General features: G+C 44.5%; 1 protein-coding gene across 1 annotated transcript in view; it reads left to right on the plus strand.

Annotated features, from left to right (window-relative positions):
* The window catches only part of LOC119178257 (mitochondrial intermediate peptidase), a 108,087-nt gene that overhangs the window by 12,965 nt on the left and 75,872 nt on the right, over positions 1–19,250 (plus strand). Inside the window, exons 5-6 of the mRNA XM_037429450.2 lie at positions 3,490–3,608; positions 5,355–5,418. Of these exons, the coding sequence (XP_037285347.2) occupies positions 3,490–3,608; positions 5,355–5,418 (183 nt within the window). The remainder of the gene's footprint in view (positions 1–3,489; positions 3,609–5,354; positions 5,419–19,250) is intronic.

The raw sequence follows: 19,250 nt of genomic DNA on the forward strand, positions 1-19,250 counted from the left end.
TTTTATAATTAATTCATTACAAGACATGAAAGCATAATGTGAGGAGGTGAGCTTTAAACCTTTTCTACTCACCTCATGTAGACTTCGCAAGCCGAATGCCTTCCCTGCCCACCTCGGTGTCAGAGCAATTGGGAGCCAGATGATTATATGATTCAGGCAAATCAACACGCCATGCACACACAAGGTTACATTGGCATGACATTCCCAAGTCAGGTCGTGCATGCGAGCGGTATTGTGTTGTTTCGGCATTCTCAGTAATGAACGACCTGTTTCCATGGGACAGATTCTTCTGTGTGCGCACAGCTGCAAAAGCTGGCTGATATCATGTATCGTTATCATGATACACAGCGTCGCACCGCTGGAACTGCTTTAAGAGATGATGCACCAAAAAACATGCCAGCTACGGTCTGGGCTGCCACCGTCACAATGCGAGAATGGCGAGAAGACCAACGCAAACGAAATGGAGGCAGCTTAGTCTCGCATCTTGCTCGATATGAGGTTAAAAAAGAGAATAATGCGCACACATTTTGTTTGTATTTTTAATAATTCTATCAAGCTTCATACTATTCAAGCAACAGATTGCACAAATTACCCTCATTGTCTCGAATCATTCTCGCAGTGTGACATATTACTTTGTCATACGCAGGACCATGCCTTGGAGTGTACTTCACCTTGTTGGGGCGGGTGCGATTCAAGGTGAAGGGCAAGCGGCGTTCAGTCTGGCTTTTCGCTCTTTTCAGGCTGCGTGGTTTTGCAAATTTTGGCGAAGGAGATCGTGAGCGCCCAGTGCATGTGTTTTTCTTGCCTGCTCGAAATGTTTAAACCTGATGAGGGGCCCTTTAGTGTGTTCACAAACAGAGGAGAAATATTTTACTCTGTGCAATTAGACTTGGTTAATACGAAGCTAAAAGTCTCTTCTGGCCTATTCGCAGTCTGTCTATTTGCTGTTGTGCTGCCTTTCTTAGCTATGCCGAAAAGAAAGAGAACCAGGAGTGTCCTTATTCGATGGTGGACACTTGACTCGCCATACCAGGCAATAAAAAAAGAGCCCATGCCTGGAAATGCTACAGAAAAAAAAAGTACATGGCTAGGCAAAACCATTGGTGGCCTTGTACCATTGTAAACTAAATAATTTATTTTTGCTTTCCTGTTGTAGGAACAGATTCTGCACTTATTACTTCAAAAATTTGAATTATCATGAAACTTTATTGTGCGTATATTTACGATTTTGGGGGCCTAAAACTGTGCTTTGCCTGCCTATATTTTGTGCCTTAAACACAATTTTTTACTGCCTTCAAATTATGCCTCCTGTAATAACCCACTAATAAACGAGCATTCAAACGAGCTATTCGAAAAACAAATCTATGTTACTCTAAGGAACATGCTCATGCTTAAGGAACACACATCGTGCATTGTGAAATTCCAGAACAATTATTCTTTTTGTATGCCGAGCTCAAACTATGAGTACCTTCCGTGATTGTGGCTTGGTGCGCAGCAACTTCCTTCTGGTGTCTTTTTCCGTCATGTCGCAGGCAAAAATTGACAAACAAGTTCGTATAAATTTTGAGATAATTACTTAGCAAGTGCAGAGGTATGTGCTACAGTGTTGTACCGTTCACTTTTGAATAAATTAAGGGTTCTTGGCGATAGGTGGAAGAATGGCACGCGTGAACTTTTCAAGTGGCTATCTAATCAGTAAAACTCCTTCTTGTGAGGTAGGGACTCCAAGGAGGCTGGTGATGCGAATGAAAGCGATGCTGGCGTACGACAGTCCAGGCCTATCGATTCCTGTAATTAAAGCGGCTGACGTGTAACTTGGGCAATGTTGATAAAGTTTCAGAATGCACCCTTCACACCTGATGTTATCTTGAACCGCTTGCATGAGAAAATCAGTGATCATAGCAAGGGGTGATCATAGCAGGACATCAGTCCTGCCGCTTGATTTACAGAACAAAACGCTACAGTAAAATAATAATATCTAGGGTTTTACATTCCGAAACTCTGATATGATTATGAGATATGCTGTAGTGGGGGACAGCAGGAATTTCGACCCTCTGGCATTCTTTATCGTGCACTGACTTCGCACAGTACGCGAGCTTCTACCGTTTCGTCTCCATCAAAATGCGACCGCCATGGCCGGGATCGAATTCGCGACCTTTGGGATCAGCAACCGAGCACCCACTGTTCCACCGACGTGGACAAAATGCTACAGTAAACCACGGCTAAATAGTTTACTGTTGCAGCAACTGCAAGGAGATGAAAAGTGAAACAAAGAGCAACGGGCACGGCACACAGCAAGGGCATAACAACTACACGTGTGTGGTGCTTGCATGCCACGCATTGCAGCGCCACGCATTGCAGCGGTGACTGAGAGAACTAAAAGATAATAAACAAGCGAAAACAATCTGAGTGAACAGGAGCGCCGTGGTACGAGCAAAAAGATGTTTAGTCAGCTGGCACTTTCTTTAAATTCAAGTGTTATTTAATGGTTTTATTCCTATCATTTGTTTACTACAGTTTGCAAGTGTTTACAGTGTTAACTTGCTATGTCAATGTGAAAGCTGGTTGTTAATTTTCTATAAGGTGATGTAGCGTTGCTTTGACGTTTGCTTTACTCTTTAACTTATGGATGCTCTCTTCTAGCAATTGTATCACATTCTTTATACTACAACACCAATTAACAGGGTCTACCTAATGTTTTTCTTCAAGTGTCTGTTAAGCCCCTTAAAAAAAAATGACCCACGAATCTGTTCTTCTTCTGCTAATTATTTTTAAGGCTAAGAAGCATACTGTGCAACTGCTGTCAAACACTGCCCCTAAATACTCATTCTTCCTTCTTAATTTCACTAATGCTTCGTGTTTTAGAATAAGCATGAAAACACATGTATTGATTGTGTCTGTGTTTTAGTTGAAAACAGTATTGTTATGTTAACAAGTTCATGAAAGACAGACTTTAATGTAATTAAGGAAGGAGTAATTTTGTTGCATATTTAATTACTTGAAGTGAGTAATCCAATAAAATTTTTTTGCTTTCCTAATTATGACTAAAATATAGCAAGTCTGCTTCTTTTATTGCAAAAAAATTTACCACGAAAGTGCAATTCATGTGCCATCATCTGTGCCAGCAGAATTTTTAGTATTAGGATGTATACTTTGTCCTAAAGGAGGATGCCTTTCTAGTGCTTGCTTTGAGTCTTAGCTGCTTCTGCGATGCAACAAAGTTCCCAAACATTTCAGTCTGCATACCCTGTGTGCTGTAAATGAGTTGTATGAGTTAATGTATGAATAATGAACTTTTGTTAAACTAACATTAAAAATTATACTAAAGTAAAGTCATTAGCAGTTTCAGCCAGCTCTGACTTGTGATGTAATTAAGAGTGATCTTGCCATCCATCTCTGAATAAGAACATTGAATGGTGGTGCATGTAATAAAACGTATTGGCGAGCTAGTTGGTAAGGCATGCATTGCTTGTTTCGATTCAATTCCAGCGCAGGGAAGTTGTTTCTCTCAACGACTACGCCCTTCACGTGGGGAGCAACTTTGCCAACAACGCGTTGCAGCCCCGTTCCGTGAGGAAGACGGATCTTCCAGAAAGCGTTCGTGGCTGGTAGGTGATGTGACTTGCAAGCTGTGGTGAGCGGAATTGATGCAGTGTGACAATTCGTATGTTGTGATGGTTCTGACATGTGACATGTCTTGTGTCAGGTTGCTTTCATTTTGCATAGCCTTCCTAAATAAATAGATGCTCTGATAAAGAATTGGTTGTTTCATCTAGGCTTACGTTGATCCTTGGCAAAGAACGCTTAGCATGAGAAACTAGAGGTTATGGCATTGATGTAGTTCTTAATTACTGACTGATGTAAGCTGCAGAGAATTTTGCCTGACAACTTTCGTAGTGTGCAAAGCATCTTATGGAATGCTGCACAGGTGTAATTCTACTATTATTTTTCAAGTACACTGCTATATCAACGAACAGCCTACATGAGCGAGCAAAAGCCTATAGTTAATCAGTACTTGGTAGTGATGGTGTCGCACAAGTAAACATGGCAGGCATCATGTAAAATAACTCTTACTTCAATAAGAAATAATATTGTGGTGTACAAGATGTTTTGGTTATAGTTCTGCATTGTATGATAGTATTTTTACACCATAGCTTTAATGTTCAAGGCTTGCTATGTGTCATAGATGGAAAATAATAATCATTATAAACTGATGCATGCCCAGTGACCACTCAAGCATTCTGCAAAAATGGTTAACAAAACAAGCTCGAACATGTCCACCAGCTCAGCTGTGGACCAGCCTCGTGGGGCTCAATATGCGTACAATATGCGCTAATTTTTAGTTGTCCTACTTTATATCACTAGAAACTTTTGCAATAAGTGTTGGCTTGGATAATGGCACTGTTTTATACAACCAGTGAACATTGTTTAGTGAACTTGAAAATTACTTTCCACAGACTTCTTTGCAGTATTATTACAAAATGATGGAGGAAACATTGATTGTCACATATTTTGTTGGCCGAATCTAATGCAATGTTGTCAGTTTAATGAATATTCTTGCTTTGAAATTGGATAAAAGGTAACCTAAAACTTAATTAAGCGATATTCTGTAGTGGTGCTTTGTCATCACATAATGCATTCTAAATGAGCGGCATTTAAGGGTCTCTGAAATAACAAGTGATTGCCCTCATAATGTGAGCAATGAGCCCAATATTTTTTAGATAGAACAGTAGTAACATGTACGAACATAATCACGCAAAGACAAACCAGCCGTAATCCATCAGCTAAAATCTGCTGTGCTTTCTTACTGTATGCAAAGTTTTTGTTTTTTATCGCTCGCAAACTGCAACGTGCTACATTTAACTTTGCTTTCTTTGTTGCTGCTGATCTGTGTGCAATTGTGTGATGTTATTGTATAAAAATACCTTGAGATGTTTTTCTTGCCTTTGTACTATTTTGAAAATTGTAGCATTCCTCTGTGAAGTACATTCATATGGAAAGACAGCCACTGCCTTCATTGTATTCAAAGAAGGGAAGATGCAAAAGCATTCAGTCTTTTTCATTTTGATTATCGAGTCGGAAAATATAGCTATAATGCAAACACTATTTGTTGAGTTAAACGTTGTGCAACATTTCACCAATTGCCTTGTAACATATTTGAATCACTAAAATTCCAACACGTTCATTGAATCTGGTTACCGTGCTTGTGTCTGAAATATGCTTATCATGCGTATCTCATAGCTGGTGTGTTTAGATGCCATTTCAAAGTGCTTTTCCAAATCTTGACGGTGACCCATGTTTCCACTCCTTTAGTTGCACATCTTTAAAAAAAAATGATTTTTCTCTTCTTTTAGCTTTGCCAGTGATGGAGAGCATGTCATTGTTCCTGGCCTCTACACAGATGCTGACAATGAGCTGGTGAGTTTTAGAGTGCAGCTCTTGGGTGTTCACTTCTGCATTGAGCGGTGCCAGCTTAACCAATAGAGTGAAAGAGGGCGAAACTGAGCAAACGCAGATTCAGTCAATATTGCGAGCTGCTGGCCTCTAGCCTCACTTTCTTGCTCTGTCACACATGCTGTACTCTGTCAGAGTTTGTGTGCACGCAAGGCTGGCATGTACGCTGCGGCTAGGTACATTTGCCGGAGCGAGGTTGTCAACATTTTGCTGGGTTTGTGATGCCTGGGATGCACAGAGTTGTGTGCATAGCGCTCAAGCGCTGGCAGTTTTTGTGGCAATATGTAACGAATTTTACGTCTGCTGATAGCAAGAACTTCAAAAAACTGCTGGCCTTGCCTCAGCACAAAGCAGCAGTCAGAACCACCTTAGGCAGCATTGTGATTATTGGTGAATTTTTCGTGGTTAGAATTTGATTGCTGGTGGGAATGTTCACTGCAGTTCTTCTGTGGCAGCAAAGGCATAGACTGCCCCTGTCAGTCTCTGTTGAGGTCATCACTGAAATAAGGTTTACGTTGGAGTAAGTGCATCGAGTGAATAAGGCAAGACAGGTGTTGACCACTGAAGGTTCAATTATGTGGCAAGGGCTAATTTAATTGTTTTAGATTATAAAAGTTTGCCCACTTTTCAAATGTATGCTTGCTGACAGGGCCTTTTATCACAACAAAATCAATTATGAAGTTGAATTAGATGGAGCTACATTAATGGAAGGACTCTACGTTAACAATCTTGAACAGTGGCCGGACTAATCTCGTAATGATGCAACAAAATTTTGAGCTCATGTTTCTTAGCTTTTTTTTTTGTAATATTCAGACTCTGCACTCCATGAGCTCGACAATTTTAAGGAGCGAATATCCGGGCATTCCAAATATTCGAACTAATGTTAGAGTATGCAAATTAGTTTTGACAGGAATTTAGGTTATTTGAAATTTTGGAGTATTTGAAAATGAAGAAATTTATAATTTTCTGAACACATATGAACTTTCTGTAAAGGTGGTTTTACCACAGTGTGGCATTGCTGCTGCAGAACAACCTTTTGAGAAAAGCTGTACTGCTGGGAAGCCTCACTTCAAATTTAAATGTGCAGGGGGCTGTGATTGTGAGAAAGAGCTTGTTTTGCAGAAATTTTGGTGTTTGCAGTGCTCTGTCTGTTTGAGAGTGGTGTTTGCTTGTGAGTTGCATGTGATTGTGACATTGGTGGCATTATAAGGATGCTAGAATGGCTCTTGATTTAAGGGGAGATGCGGGTCGAAGACACTTTTTTTTTAATATTCATTCGAGAGCAATGAAACTTAAGGTGCTTATAGAACTTTTTATGCTGATTTCGAATATATAATGAGTTGTCTTGCAAGTTGCATACTTTTAGTTTTGCAACATGACAAAGTGAAAAACTTAAGCCCTTTGCCCCCCCTCTTTTCATACCTAAACTTCATTAATTTTTTACAATTGATAGTTCATAATGTTTCAAATGAAGTGTGGAATGCAAACAACTAATTTGGAAGTCCATACAAAATATCTACTAGACGTGAAAAATTTTAACGTGGGAAGTTCATATTTCTCCTACCCTAGTAAAAGTTTACATAACTTTTTTTTTATTATATAAAAAGAATATTGAAACTTAAACAAGATATTTGCATTTCTCGTACTTTGGAAAAAATTTGGGAAAAATTTCATGCAGATCTGAGCACCAGAAGTACCCGAAAAAGGAGGGGCACATTGACAAAAATGGCGAAATTTGTGTTTTGAGAAAAAGAAGTTTTAAAGTCAAAATTGCATGTTTATTTATCAAAGATGTCATTGAATGCGACGAAATTTGTACACAAGAAAGAAAAATCCTCCTTGTAGTGGCCACTGCCATTAAAATGCGCCAGCACCATAGGTTTGGCCCTATGGTGCGAGCTCCCGCTATCGCGCGAGCTCCCGCTGTCGTATGTTCTCCTCGCGGTCAGTTCGTCACCCGCCACACTCACGCTGGCCTCCCCGCCTGAAGCTACTCGCCGCGAAGTATATGTCGCCGAAAGAATAGTCTAGGGCCACTCACTGTTTGGGCAGTGGAGTTCGACGAACGACGCAAGTCCTTTCCGCTTGTCGGCCGGTTCCCGGACACATAATCCCAAATGGCGACACGTCGGACACATTGCACCGCGCACAAGCATGTTCAGTGCTGTCACATCAGCAATTAACGAAGACTCGTCGTCCTGTGATTTTTCTTCGTCTTCGAAGAGTCCGATCTTTTTCAGGGAGGCACTCACATATTCGAATGCCGCGGCAAACTCGTCGGGCGCATCGGCGTCATTGCCACTACGTTTTGCGGCAGCAGACGATCTTTTCGTGGTTTGAGTGTTCGGCTTTGATTTGCGCCGGCGTCCTCGAAATTTGTGCGCCGCGTGAAACTTCACAGGCCGGTGACCGCGCTTCCTACGGCTTTCTTCATCCATAACGAATAAGCACTCGAGAAAAACGTTGTTCAGCTGTGCTGCTCGACGAGACACGGATCCTGCAAGTAGGCTTCACAGCACACACAGGCGCGCAGCGGCCAATGGCGGCTTCCGATCCGTACCACGTGATTTAAAAGCCAGTCGCGGCGCTCGATAAAGGCGGCAAAAGCGCGCTTCTCTTTATTATTTCTTGCGTTGCAGCAGCGCGGGAAACCGTCGCTATTTGAAGAGTGAGGCTCGATTCTTCGCCTCATGCGGTCGACAATGGCGAGCAGCGTCGCATTATCAGCGGCAAGGTGCTCGAAGATGACACACTTTCGGCCTTTTGACAGCCACCTTGTGCTCTTCAGACGCAATTTTAAAGCATTTCCAGTTGATTTTCGACATAGATTTTTTTTTTCAGAATAGTAGAGGTACTAATCTTAACAAAACAGGTGAAAACAAAAAATCGATAATTTTTTAGAAAATTATCGTTTTTCGACCCGCATCTCCCCTTAATCATGCACGACTTTCGTGGCTCTTCATTGACATCCAGGCTACAACTATTCGAAAAGAAATGGGAAACAGCTGAGGATGTAGATGCCACACTGTTGGAATTTCTTTTCATACCCAGTGTGCATGTTACCTTCACCTCAATTTATTATTTTTTGAAAGTGAAGGCATGTCATGCGGGCTTGTAAGAACTAAGTATATCTAATTTGTAAAAACAGGACACATTGTACCAGGTGTAGTTGGCCTCCTACTTCATAACAAATTTCACCACCATGGAGACTTGTTTTCACTTCACTTTGAACCAAAAAAGGGACACATGCCTCGTTCCTGTTCTTAAAAATATTGTGCAAGTTAGTTGGCTCATAATAATATGCTCATTTTTGTCAATCATCATCGCCATCATCAGCCTGACTTTGCCGACTGGAGGGCAACTGCCTCTCCTGTGATCCGCCAATCAACGTAATCTTGTATTTTCTGCTGCTACGTTATACCTGCGAACTTTTAAATCTCATCTTCTTACCTAACTTTCCGTCTCCCCCTCATGTGTTAGTCTTCGTTGGAAATCCAGTCAGTTATAAGGGGCCCTGCAACAGTGCAGGCCCCCTTTGCAGTGTTTTCTGACAGCATGGTCAGAAAACACTGCCGATTTGTAGCTGATGCTCCCAACAACACGCAAGCAAAATATTATAGCGCAGCACGTGGCCTGAAATTTACAATAAGTTATCCAACTCAGCTAAAAATTTGCTTTCTCTTCTCTCAACAAATCTCGGAAAATGCCCAAAAATAACTCGTAAAAAGCCCATCTATCAGCCATTGGCGGATTCGAACATGGCGCGCTCGGTCTTTACAGAGATCGCTGCGAGAGGCCGAGACTTGTCCATGCGTGCGCACGTGATTTCACGGAGAAAGCCACACATTCGAAGGAAAAAACAAAGAAATGTGCTCAAGGTCACGAGACGGGCGTTACATTTTTCTTTGCCCCTGCCATTTCTTCTTGTTTAGATTCCAGTGCTTTCGTCGGAACAAGAGAAAAGAGAATGCAATTGCAGCATCAGACAAATCTTTGTAACTCCACTCGCACTGTGTTAGGGCCCCTTTAATGACTAGCCTGCGTGCTACGTGCCCAGCCCATGTCCTCTCCTTCTTCTTGATTTCAACTATGATATCTTAACCCCGGTTTGTTTCCTGATTCACTCTGCTCTCTTCTTGTTATTTAAGGGAACACCTATCATTTTACTTTTCATTGCTCGCTGTGTCGTCCTCCATTTAAGCTGAATACTCTTTGTAAGCCTCCAGGTTTCTGCTCCGTTGGTAAGTACCGGCAAGATGCAGCTGTTATATACCTTCCTCTTGAGCGCTAGTGGGAGGTCACCATTCATGATTTGAGAATGCTTGTGGAATTTGGTTCACCCCATCCTTATTCTTCTTGGTACCCTATTGAAAATCCTGGCTTGGTGGATGCTGGAATCGTTGGTGGATGTGGTGGAAAGAATAGTGGATATGGTGGAAATATTAGTGGATATGGTGGAAACTGTAGTGGGCATAGTGGCTGATGGTGGCGAGTGGGGAAAAAATGGTGGCAGATGGTGGTCGTGGTGGCGAGCCAATGGTGGTGACGGTGGAAAATGCCGGCTGATGACGGCTAGAGTGGAAAAAATGGTGGCAGATGGTGGTGGTGGTGGCGACCCAATGGTGGTGACGGTGGAAAATGACGGCTCATGGTGGCGAGGCAAAACGTGTTTGGTGGAAGGCTTGGTGAGCAAGGTGGATGACGGTGGCATGATGGAAGCTTGGTAGATGACGGAGGCATGATGAAAAACACATGACAGTATGTGAAATCACTTATTTGTAGTGTTTCATTCTTGAATGCGCAGAGATATATGTTTACGGTGAAAAGGAACCAACGCTGCTCATTATGCTTTCTAGTTCATTTTTTTTTTATTTCTGTGGTGTGAACAATGCTTCAGTTTTTGTGGAGCATAGATTTTGCGGCCGGGAATATGTTTACATTTCGCGCACATACTTAAATCAATTTGACATCCGCAATGTGTTTCTTTGTTGTGATGTTTAGAAGACTAGAGTTGACACCGTGAACATGACAATAAATGTTTTACGTCAGCGAGCAGTTGTCAACAAATAAATGGGCTCCAGTTCGCTATTGCCCATTTCAATGTTACAGCAGAAAACAGTGGTCACTTGATGTCGCCACGCTAGAAACGCAACTCTGGTAATTCTTGCACACTCTATTGTTTGAGCCGTACCTCTAAGTGAACAAAGTGCGTGTGAATATGCATAAACTTTCACTTTCTACATGCGTCGAGATGAGCCCCAGCGAATTTGACTTTCACCATTCTGTTCTACATGATTTCCACCAAAGGTTAGTCATACCGACCGAGCCCATACAAGTGTTATCGGCGCTTCTGGGTTTCAGAATACACGATTTTGATGAGTAAACAAGACAATAAAGCACAGCTGTGGCATTATTTACCCTAAATGAAGCCTTTTTTATTGTGTACGTATCCGCACAAGAAGCGACAAACATCGATGCGACGCGCTTGCAGCACTTCCACCAAAGGTACACCTCGCCTCACCGACGGCCGCCGGTCGCACTCGCCGGCGCTTCGCTGGCTCTTAAGCGAGAACATAGACACGTCAATTCGTATGCTTACTGAACCAATATGATAGCATAATGTTTCTGGTGCACTGCATTCGTTTTGTACTAGCCGTTATGTAGCTGTTCTTAGCGACAAAACAACAGCGGTGCGCTGGCACGACTGCGGTGTGCGTTGCGCGAAAAACATCAAAATCAATTGTGTGGGCCTATCTATCGATTGAGCATAGAAGCGTCATAAAGTCTGAACTGATTTAGCCCTTTGAAAGGAGCGAGAAAGGGATAATAAACTTTGCATTAACCGCCGATAAACTCTACATGCTCCTCAGTCCACTGAGGTGGTTTTTTCCTTGCGGTTGTAAATTTTAACAAAAACATAGTGCTGTTGCTATTATCGCAGTGGAAATCGTTACAGGCAGCAGTTGTTCGTGTTTATTAAATGTGCAAATTTTAGTAGCAGGTGCAGATTCCGTCCCTCCCTAGTAATCGACAAACAGAACTGAAGTTAAACAGTGACTGTGTGAGTTGACTACTTCTTTAACACCTGCACCGCCAGCTGTCGATGTGGCGCGGTGGTTAGGGTACCCAGTTGATAATTAGGAGGTGCCAGGTTCGATCTCACGCTGGCGCACCTTTTCTTTACGGGTGCTTGATACATTCTTATTTATTCAATTATTTTCATTATTTCTTTAGCGGCAGCTCATCACGGTGGTTCTGACGCTGCTTCACGCTCCAGCTTGCAATGCTGGAGTGCGCCATCCACCATCCGCTCCACCACACGTCACCATACATCATGTGCCACCATTTCCACCGCCATAATCCACCGAAATGGTGGATGGTGGCATCCACCATTCCTATGGTGGACGTTTTTTCAATAGGGTAATTAGCTCTCATGGTCTGGCTCTGCGGTTACTGCCTGTTCTAAGTAGACATATTTCTTTACAACTTCCAGCGTCTCTCCACCTATTGCAAAGCACTGTTTTCTCCTTAGACTGTTGCACATTAATTTACTTTTATGCATATTGAATTTCAGACTGACTCTTCTGCTTTCAAAGTCCAGTCCAGTAATCATGAACTGTATCTCGTCGCCTGACTTACTCATCAAGGCAATATCATCCAGGAATCGCAGGTTACTAAAATACTCTCCATTAACTCTTATCTCTAGCTCTTCCCAATCTAGGGTCCTGAAAACCTCCTGTAAACACGCGGTAGAGAGATTGCATTGGAGAGATTGTATCTTCCTGCCTTACACCCTTCTATATTGGGATTCTATCGCTTTCTTTGTGGATAACTATGTTGGCTGTGTATCCACTGTAGATTTCTTCCAGTATGTGTTTGTAGGGTTTGTTGATGCCCTGATTCCGTAGGGACTGCATCACTGTTGATGTCTCGACTGAGTCGAACGCCTTCTCATAATCTATGAATGCTATGTGTAGGGGTTGGTTGTTTTCCACACATTTCTAATCACCTCATTGATTGTGTGAACATGGCGTGGTGAAGCAGCCTGTACAAAATCATGCTTGGTCCTGTGGTTGATTGAACTAATGTTGCCCTAATACTATTAGCTAATATTTTTGTAAGTATTTTGTGAAGAAAGGACATAAAGCTGATTGGCTTGTACTTTTTCAAGTCCTTGACGTCTCCATTTTTATGGATTGAGATGATGTTGGCGTTTTTCCAAGATTCTGGTGCCCTTCCGGTCAAGAGACACTTCGTATATAGGGTAGCCTGTTTTTTTAACACGATTTCTCCGTCATCTTTCAGCAGGTCCATTGTTACCTTATCCTCACTGGCAGCTTTGCCTCTTTGCATTCCTTCGAGGGCTTTCATTAATTCCCGTCATTACCGTTAGGATGTTGAATTCTTCTGAGCTATTGTTGCTTCTTATGATATCATCCTGGCTGTTTCGGTTTCTGTACAGCTCTCCATTGAACTACTCTGCCACTTAAACAATCCTATTCACATTGATTATAACATTGACTTCCTTGTTCATTAATGCATACATCAAATTTTCGCCTATGCACGTTGTTACGAGGCACAATGCCAACACGGTTCCCAAGGCACCACTGCTCCGAAACTTGCCGCCAAGGTCACCAGCCGTTTGGTAGCGTGTGTTTCTCAGCTCGCGACTGCTTCTGCGCATAGCTGATAAACGAGTGGACAAGACGACGGCGAGTTAAGGTGAGGTTTATGTACAGCATAGAAATAGAGGAGTTACAAATTTGGCACTGGGGCCGACAGCTTAGGGACTCGAAGAGCCGAGATGTTTTCTCTCTGACGCATACGTCGGCTGCTCTCTGACGCATAGATCAGCTGCTGGCAACGTACCGCTTGGCTTTTTTTAAAGGCACCGGGTGGACCTTTACATCACCAACGTCTAGTCAGAAGCGGCGCTGCCCGAGATGTCAGATTCCTTCAGTCAGGAACCGCCGCTGGGTTGTGTCATGATCCTCAATTTCGGAGCCGCTGCGATGAGCGTAGCTCCGGAATTGAGGACGAGTGAACCCAAGGACGAGTGATGTTGCCACGCATTGTGAAAGACTTGCCAGACTGGATAGCGTCGCTTGAATGACGTCGTTGAGATGATGTCAGGCAGGCTCCCTCGCTGGCCTTGACACAGATTGTCTTTGCAGAGGCAATGACGTTGGGTGTGGACTCGCAGGCGTAACAGCACCCCCGCCGCAGACAATGCGCCAGAAAGACGAGCCGCTTCCACGTGGCTCGGGTGTCGGGCGCGCTCATTCACCAGGTCCCTCCAGGTTCGCCTCCAAGGCCATGGGGAGGATGTAGCTCCAGGCTCAGATCCATGAACACATTCCATTCTTGAGGACAGATCCCAGCTCCACTGGCTTATCGCCACAACTCGTCGACTAGCTTCGCTCGTCTCTTCTGACGATTTTTGGTCTCAGCACTTTGTCGATGGGTCTGCAACTTGTCAAGAACGGTTCGACAACAGACAACACACGACGCAAGCGAGTGCCCTCGGTCACCCGACAGAACACCAGAGAAAGTATAGTACAACATATACCTAGTTACGTGTCTATCGGAATTTCGTTCCCTCTACATCAAGAGGCACATGTGGGACACAAGACTCTTAAAATGAGACCTCAAAATTTTTTACATGGAGAACAATGTAATGAAATAGAATACAACATAAAGTTGTATTGAGATTACTCTGGACGAGAGCGCTCAGCTAAGACCGTGATGAGGACAAAATTTCACCCCGTTTCGCCAGCGAGAAATCGAAAGGTGGAGAAGGTACTAACTAAAACGCACGACTCATTGCGTCTGCATTAGCATTTAGCTTTCCTTTTTTGTATCGAACATCAAAGTTGTGCTGTTGGAGTATCACGCTCCACCTCAGTAACCGGCTACTTTTACGCGACATGTTATTTAACCAGGTTAGAGGACAGTGTTTCGTTTCGACCACAAACCTCGAACTGGAAACGTAACAGGCGAACTGAAAACATAACGGCCCACACGAGGAAAGCGCACTCCTTTTCATAGGTATTGTATGCCTCTTCCCTGCAGCTCAGTTTTTGACTTAAATACGAAACTGGCCTTTCGTTACCAGCACTGTTTTCCTGGCACAAGATAGCTCCGAACTCCAGCATTTTATCTATCTCCTCTTTCATGGTCTGCTCTTGCACAGAGGAACATTGATACGGCTTGCTACAGATTGGCTCCTCACAAGTTAGCTCGATATCATGTTCAATCACCATCGGGTTTCCGGGACGGTACGAAAACACGTCTTTAAACTTGGAAACAATCCTTCTCAGGTGCTCCTTCTGAACTTCACTTAACCTAGGCTCTAGGTTCAACTGGTCCAAGATTACCTCCGATCCCCTTTCGATTACATCACTAGATATGAAAATTTCTACTCCCTCTTTTTGTGAAGCATTCAAAAGCAGTTTACAACCGCTTGACGAATGTATGGTTTCGTCAAGCTACTGTGGTAAATTTTGTTCGGCCGCCTGCCTAATTTCACTTCATAATTGGTGTCAGAAAGCTTCGATATTACTTTTGCAGGCCCTTTCCAATGAACCTCAAGCTTGTTCCTTTTGGACGGCTGCAGCAGCATTACCTGACTACCCACTTCAAATGTGCGTTTTTTCTCCGATTTGTCGTAGTACTCCTTCGACAACACTTGTGCAGCATTCATGTGGCTTTCCACAAGATCTTTCGTTTTTCCAAGCCTTTGAAGAAGGTCTGGAACATACGCAACTACATTAGGGTCCTCCCAGGACACGCGTAGCATTCGCAATGGTGTTCTCAAACTCCTGCCATACACAAGCTCTGCAGGGCTAAAACCAGTGCTCTCATGAGGAGCTGATCTCAAAGCGAACATAGCGGGAGGAATACACGCTTCCCAGTCGCATTTGTGCTCGTAGCAAAGAGCTCTCAGTATCCATTTCAGAACGGAATGCATACGCTCTACCGGATTAGATTGCGGGTGATGGATCGAGCGGTGCACTACTTTTATTCCACATTTATCCAAAAAGGTAGAGGTAAGGCAGCTGGTGAAGAGACTACCGTTGTCACGTTGAATTTCACAAGAAAATCCGACGCGTGCAAATATATGTAGCAGTGCATCTACGACATGAAGGGAATTGAGCTCCTTAAGTGGTATCGCTTCTGGAAATTTCGTGGCTACACAGAGGGCCATCAGGATATACCAACAACCTTGCTTTGACTCTGGCATTGGCCCGACAACATCAATTACTAGGTGCCAAAAGGGTTCTGTGATGATTGGCACAAGCTTCATGGGTGCCTTCCACTTGTCCGGGGATTTCCCCGCTCTCTGACAAGTGGCGCATGAGTGTAGTCTTCGATATCCTTCCAGCATTTTGGCCAATAAAACTCAAGAGAAACTCTAGCCTTGGTCTTCTTCATGCCGAGATGCCCTGCCCACGCATTTTCATGCGCCAGTTCCAATAGTTGTAGATGGTACTTTTGTGGCACTAAGAGCTGCTCATACTTGCGACCTTGCACATTTGTGTAGCTCCGATACAGTAGCCCTGCCTTCTCAGAAAAATAAACATTCTTTTTCGTTTACGCTTTCCATTAGCGCTTTAATTAAGAGGTCCTCGCGCTGCTCTCGAATGAGCGCTTCTCGATCAACCCTCGACAGCTCACTCCAACTTTCCTCTACAGGCGACAGCGTTACACCCCTCTCGCTCTCATCCAATGGCTTCTGTTGTCTCCTTCGCCGACAGAGACGGCTTCCGCGACGGGCGGCTCGAGTGACTCATTCAAAGAATTACCTGTCCGAGGCACCATCCCCTCGCCGCCAAGGTCACGCAGATGTCTTTAGCAAGTGGTGTTTCACTACAATGAATTAGATCAAGTTCCTGCGAAAGCTTCCGCGCTTTTGATCGTGTGAGGGCCATGTACGGTCAAAAAAGCTGCGCGGTCAAAAAATCTGCCTATCAGCGAACCCCTGCTCGTGGAGAAGGCCCTGGTTTTTGCCTCGCAACTCTACCGTGACAACTTCGTGTGCACCAATGGCTGGCTGGCCAGATTTAAGGCGAGGCACGGCATTACCACAAGGACTGTTTCAGGAGAAGGTGCTGCTGCTGACGTGGATGGCGTGAAGCAGTGGCAAAATGGTGTTCTGAAAAACATCTTGGAAGACTGCGCACCTGATGACATCTTTAATATGGATGAATCGGCGCTATTCTTTAAGCTGCTACCAAACAAAACGCTCGCATTCAAAGGTGCCACGTGCATTGGCGGCAAGCATGCAAAAGACGGAATATCAGTGGCATTTTGCGTAAACATAACTGGAACGGACGAAACTCCGCTCCTCGTGATTGGAAAGTCGGCGAAGCCTAGATGTTTTAAAGGCGCTCGGTTGCCATCAGGGGTCATCTATCGCAGCAACACCAAAGCATGGATGACGGCAAAACTTTTTTATGAGTATGTGCGCCTCATCGATCGTCGTTTTGCGGCTAAGAACAGAAGAGTTAATATTTTAGACAACGCTTTGGCGCACGTCGCCCTGGACAACCTGAAGGCTGTGAAGTTGGCGTTTCTGCCACCAAACACAACAGCGATTGCCCAGCCCTTGGACCAAGGCATCATTTGAACTGTAAAACAGCTCAACAAGAAGAATCTGCTGCGCAGATTTCTTCTCGTCATTGAATGTGGCAAATTATTCTCCATCAACCTGATTGGCGCAATTCACCTGCTCGAATACTCGTGGCGGCAGGTTGAAGCAACAACAGTTCAAAAGTGCTTCAAGCGTGCTGGCTTCAGTGTGTGTGCGGGCGACGCAGATGACGCCAGTGACACCATCGACCAGACTTCGGACATCGTAGACGAAGCTTGCAAAACTCTGCTAGCTGTAGTGCTGGAGCGGCAGGGCATTACGGAAGGCATTTCCTTCCCCGACTTCAGAGACACAAACAGCGATGTGCAGAAATCTGCGGACATGTCCGACGAAGCCATTGTTGCCTCGGTTGTCGAAGTGTCGCCAAATGATAGTGATGAGGACGACATGGAAAGCAACAACACGGGTGATCCAGGTCCGATAGGGGCCGAAGCTGCGCATTGCGTCAGTATCATGCGGTATTTGCCCAGAAGAGGGGGCTGGCGGAAAAGCTGGCTCACAGCATAAGTGAGTTTGAGGCCGCTGTCGTTGCTGCTAGGCCGCCGCGTCATCAAATGAAGATTACAGACTTTGTCACGCGAAGTTAATAAATTACTGCATGTTTTTTGTTCTTTCATCGCACTCCCTGAAAGTTTCTTTTTTTTTGACTGGCAAGTGAGCGACCTGACGCTATTTTGGTTAAGCAGTACTACCGTTTTGAACGTACTTTTTCCGAGCTCCGGCCAACTACGGTTTAACGAGGTTTCACTGTACCACGTGACGTGGCAAAAATTATTTAACACAACAAGCGTAGTTTATGTATTTGTTGCCTTAAGAGATGAATAAAACTTGAAATAAATAATGAGACGCAATAAAGAATTGTTACTAGATGCGGTGCTAATGTGCCAGCGTTTCGCATGCGCTCGGGTCCCCGCGTTCAGCGCATTGAGCAGACGACCGCCGTGGAACGCTCCTACGCGTTTGCGCACTCATTGTGCTCATCTAGCCTACCGCGTCTAAGCCAGCATTTCTAAACAATCCCGCAGAAACAGGCAGAAGACCACAAAATAACGCTGGTCAACAAAGCAACGCCGCTTGCGTGCGCGGGGGCTGGGTCTGTTCGGGCACATCATGCGCACGTCACCTTTTGGTCGGATGCTGGAGAGGGTGGGGAAAAGATTTGCCTTGCGAAGGCTATGCGGAGGGGCAGCAAGGGTTTCGAGATTGCCTCCTCTCACCCTCGTTTCGCGCCGCTTCAAAAAACCTATTTTCTCCGCTCATAATGAACCGATTCGAAAATTTTTTGTGCCAAAACATTCGTCATCAGACACCCAACAACTTCCGCTGTCTAACTAAAATTCGGTATGGGGGTATGGGGCCTCGTGAGTGGCCCTTTGAGAATCAACTTGCAGCACCCGCTTTAAGTCGACTAGCAAGACGCGCAAGCAATTATCAACACTGCCGTGTTTACACCCTCCGCATTAACTTCGGTTTTAAAATTCTATAACTTGATTTGAAGCAATCAAAGCTCACTCTAATGCTTCACACAGCCCTTCTCTAAACTACTATAACCTGTGCTAGAGTAGTCTGGTGAACTGAGGGGAAAACATCAGGCATTTACCGCATTGATGTCGCTGACGCCAGCCGATCCCATAGCTGCCATCCACTGTTACGAGGCGCGCCGCCGCCGAGGTTACGAAGCGCGCCACGAAACTCGCTGCTTACAAGGACACTGGCCACGTCGACAGCGGGGGGACTCGAAGCGATGAGGTGTCTTCTTTCTGATGCATACGCCGGCTGCTCTCTGACGCATATGTCAGCTGCTGGCAACACGCCGCTTGGCTCTTGTATAGGCACTGGGTGGACATTTATGTCACCAACATGCAATCACAAGCGCCGCTGACCTTGATGTCAGACTCCTCCAGTCAGGAACCGCCGCTGAGTTGTGTTATGATGCTCAATTTCGGAGCTGCTGCTCTGAGTTGCACCCAAGGACGAGTGATGTTGCCTCGCATTGCGTAAGACTCGCCATACTGGATGGCGCTGCTTGCATGACGTTCAGATGATGACGTCAGGTGGGCTCGCTCGCTGGCCTTGACACAGATTGCCTTTGCAGAGACAATGACGTTCGGTGTGGACTCCCAGGTGTAACAACAAGTTTGCC

Source organism: Rhipicephalus microplus, chromosome 1, assembly GCF_043290135.1.
Source record: "Rhipicephalus microplus isolate Deutch F79 chromosome 1, USDA_Rmic, whole genome shotgun sequence".
NCBI classification, from domain to species: Eukaryota; Metazoa; Arthropoda; class Arachnida; order Ixodida; family Ixodidae; genus Rhipicephalus; species Rhipicephalus microplus.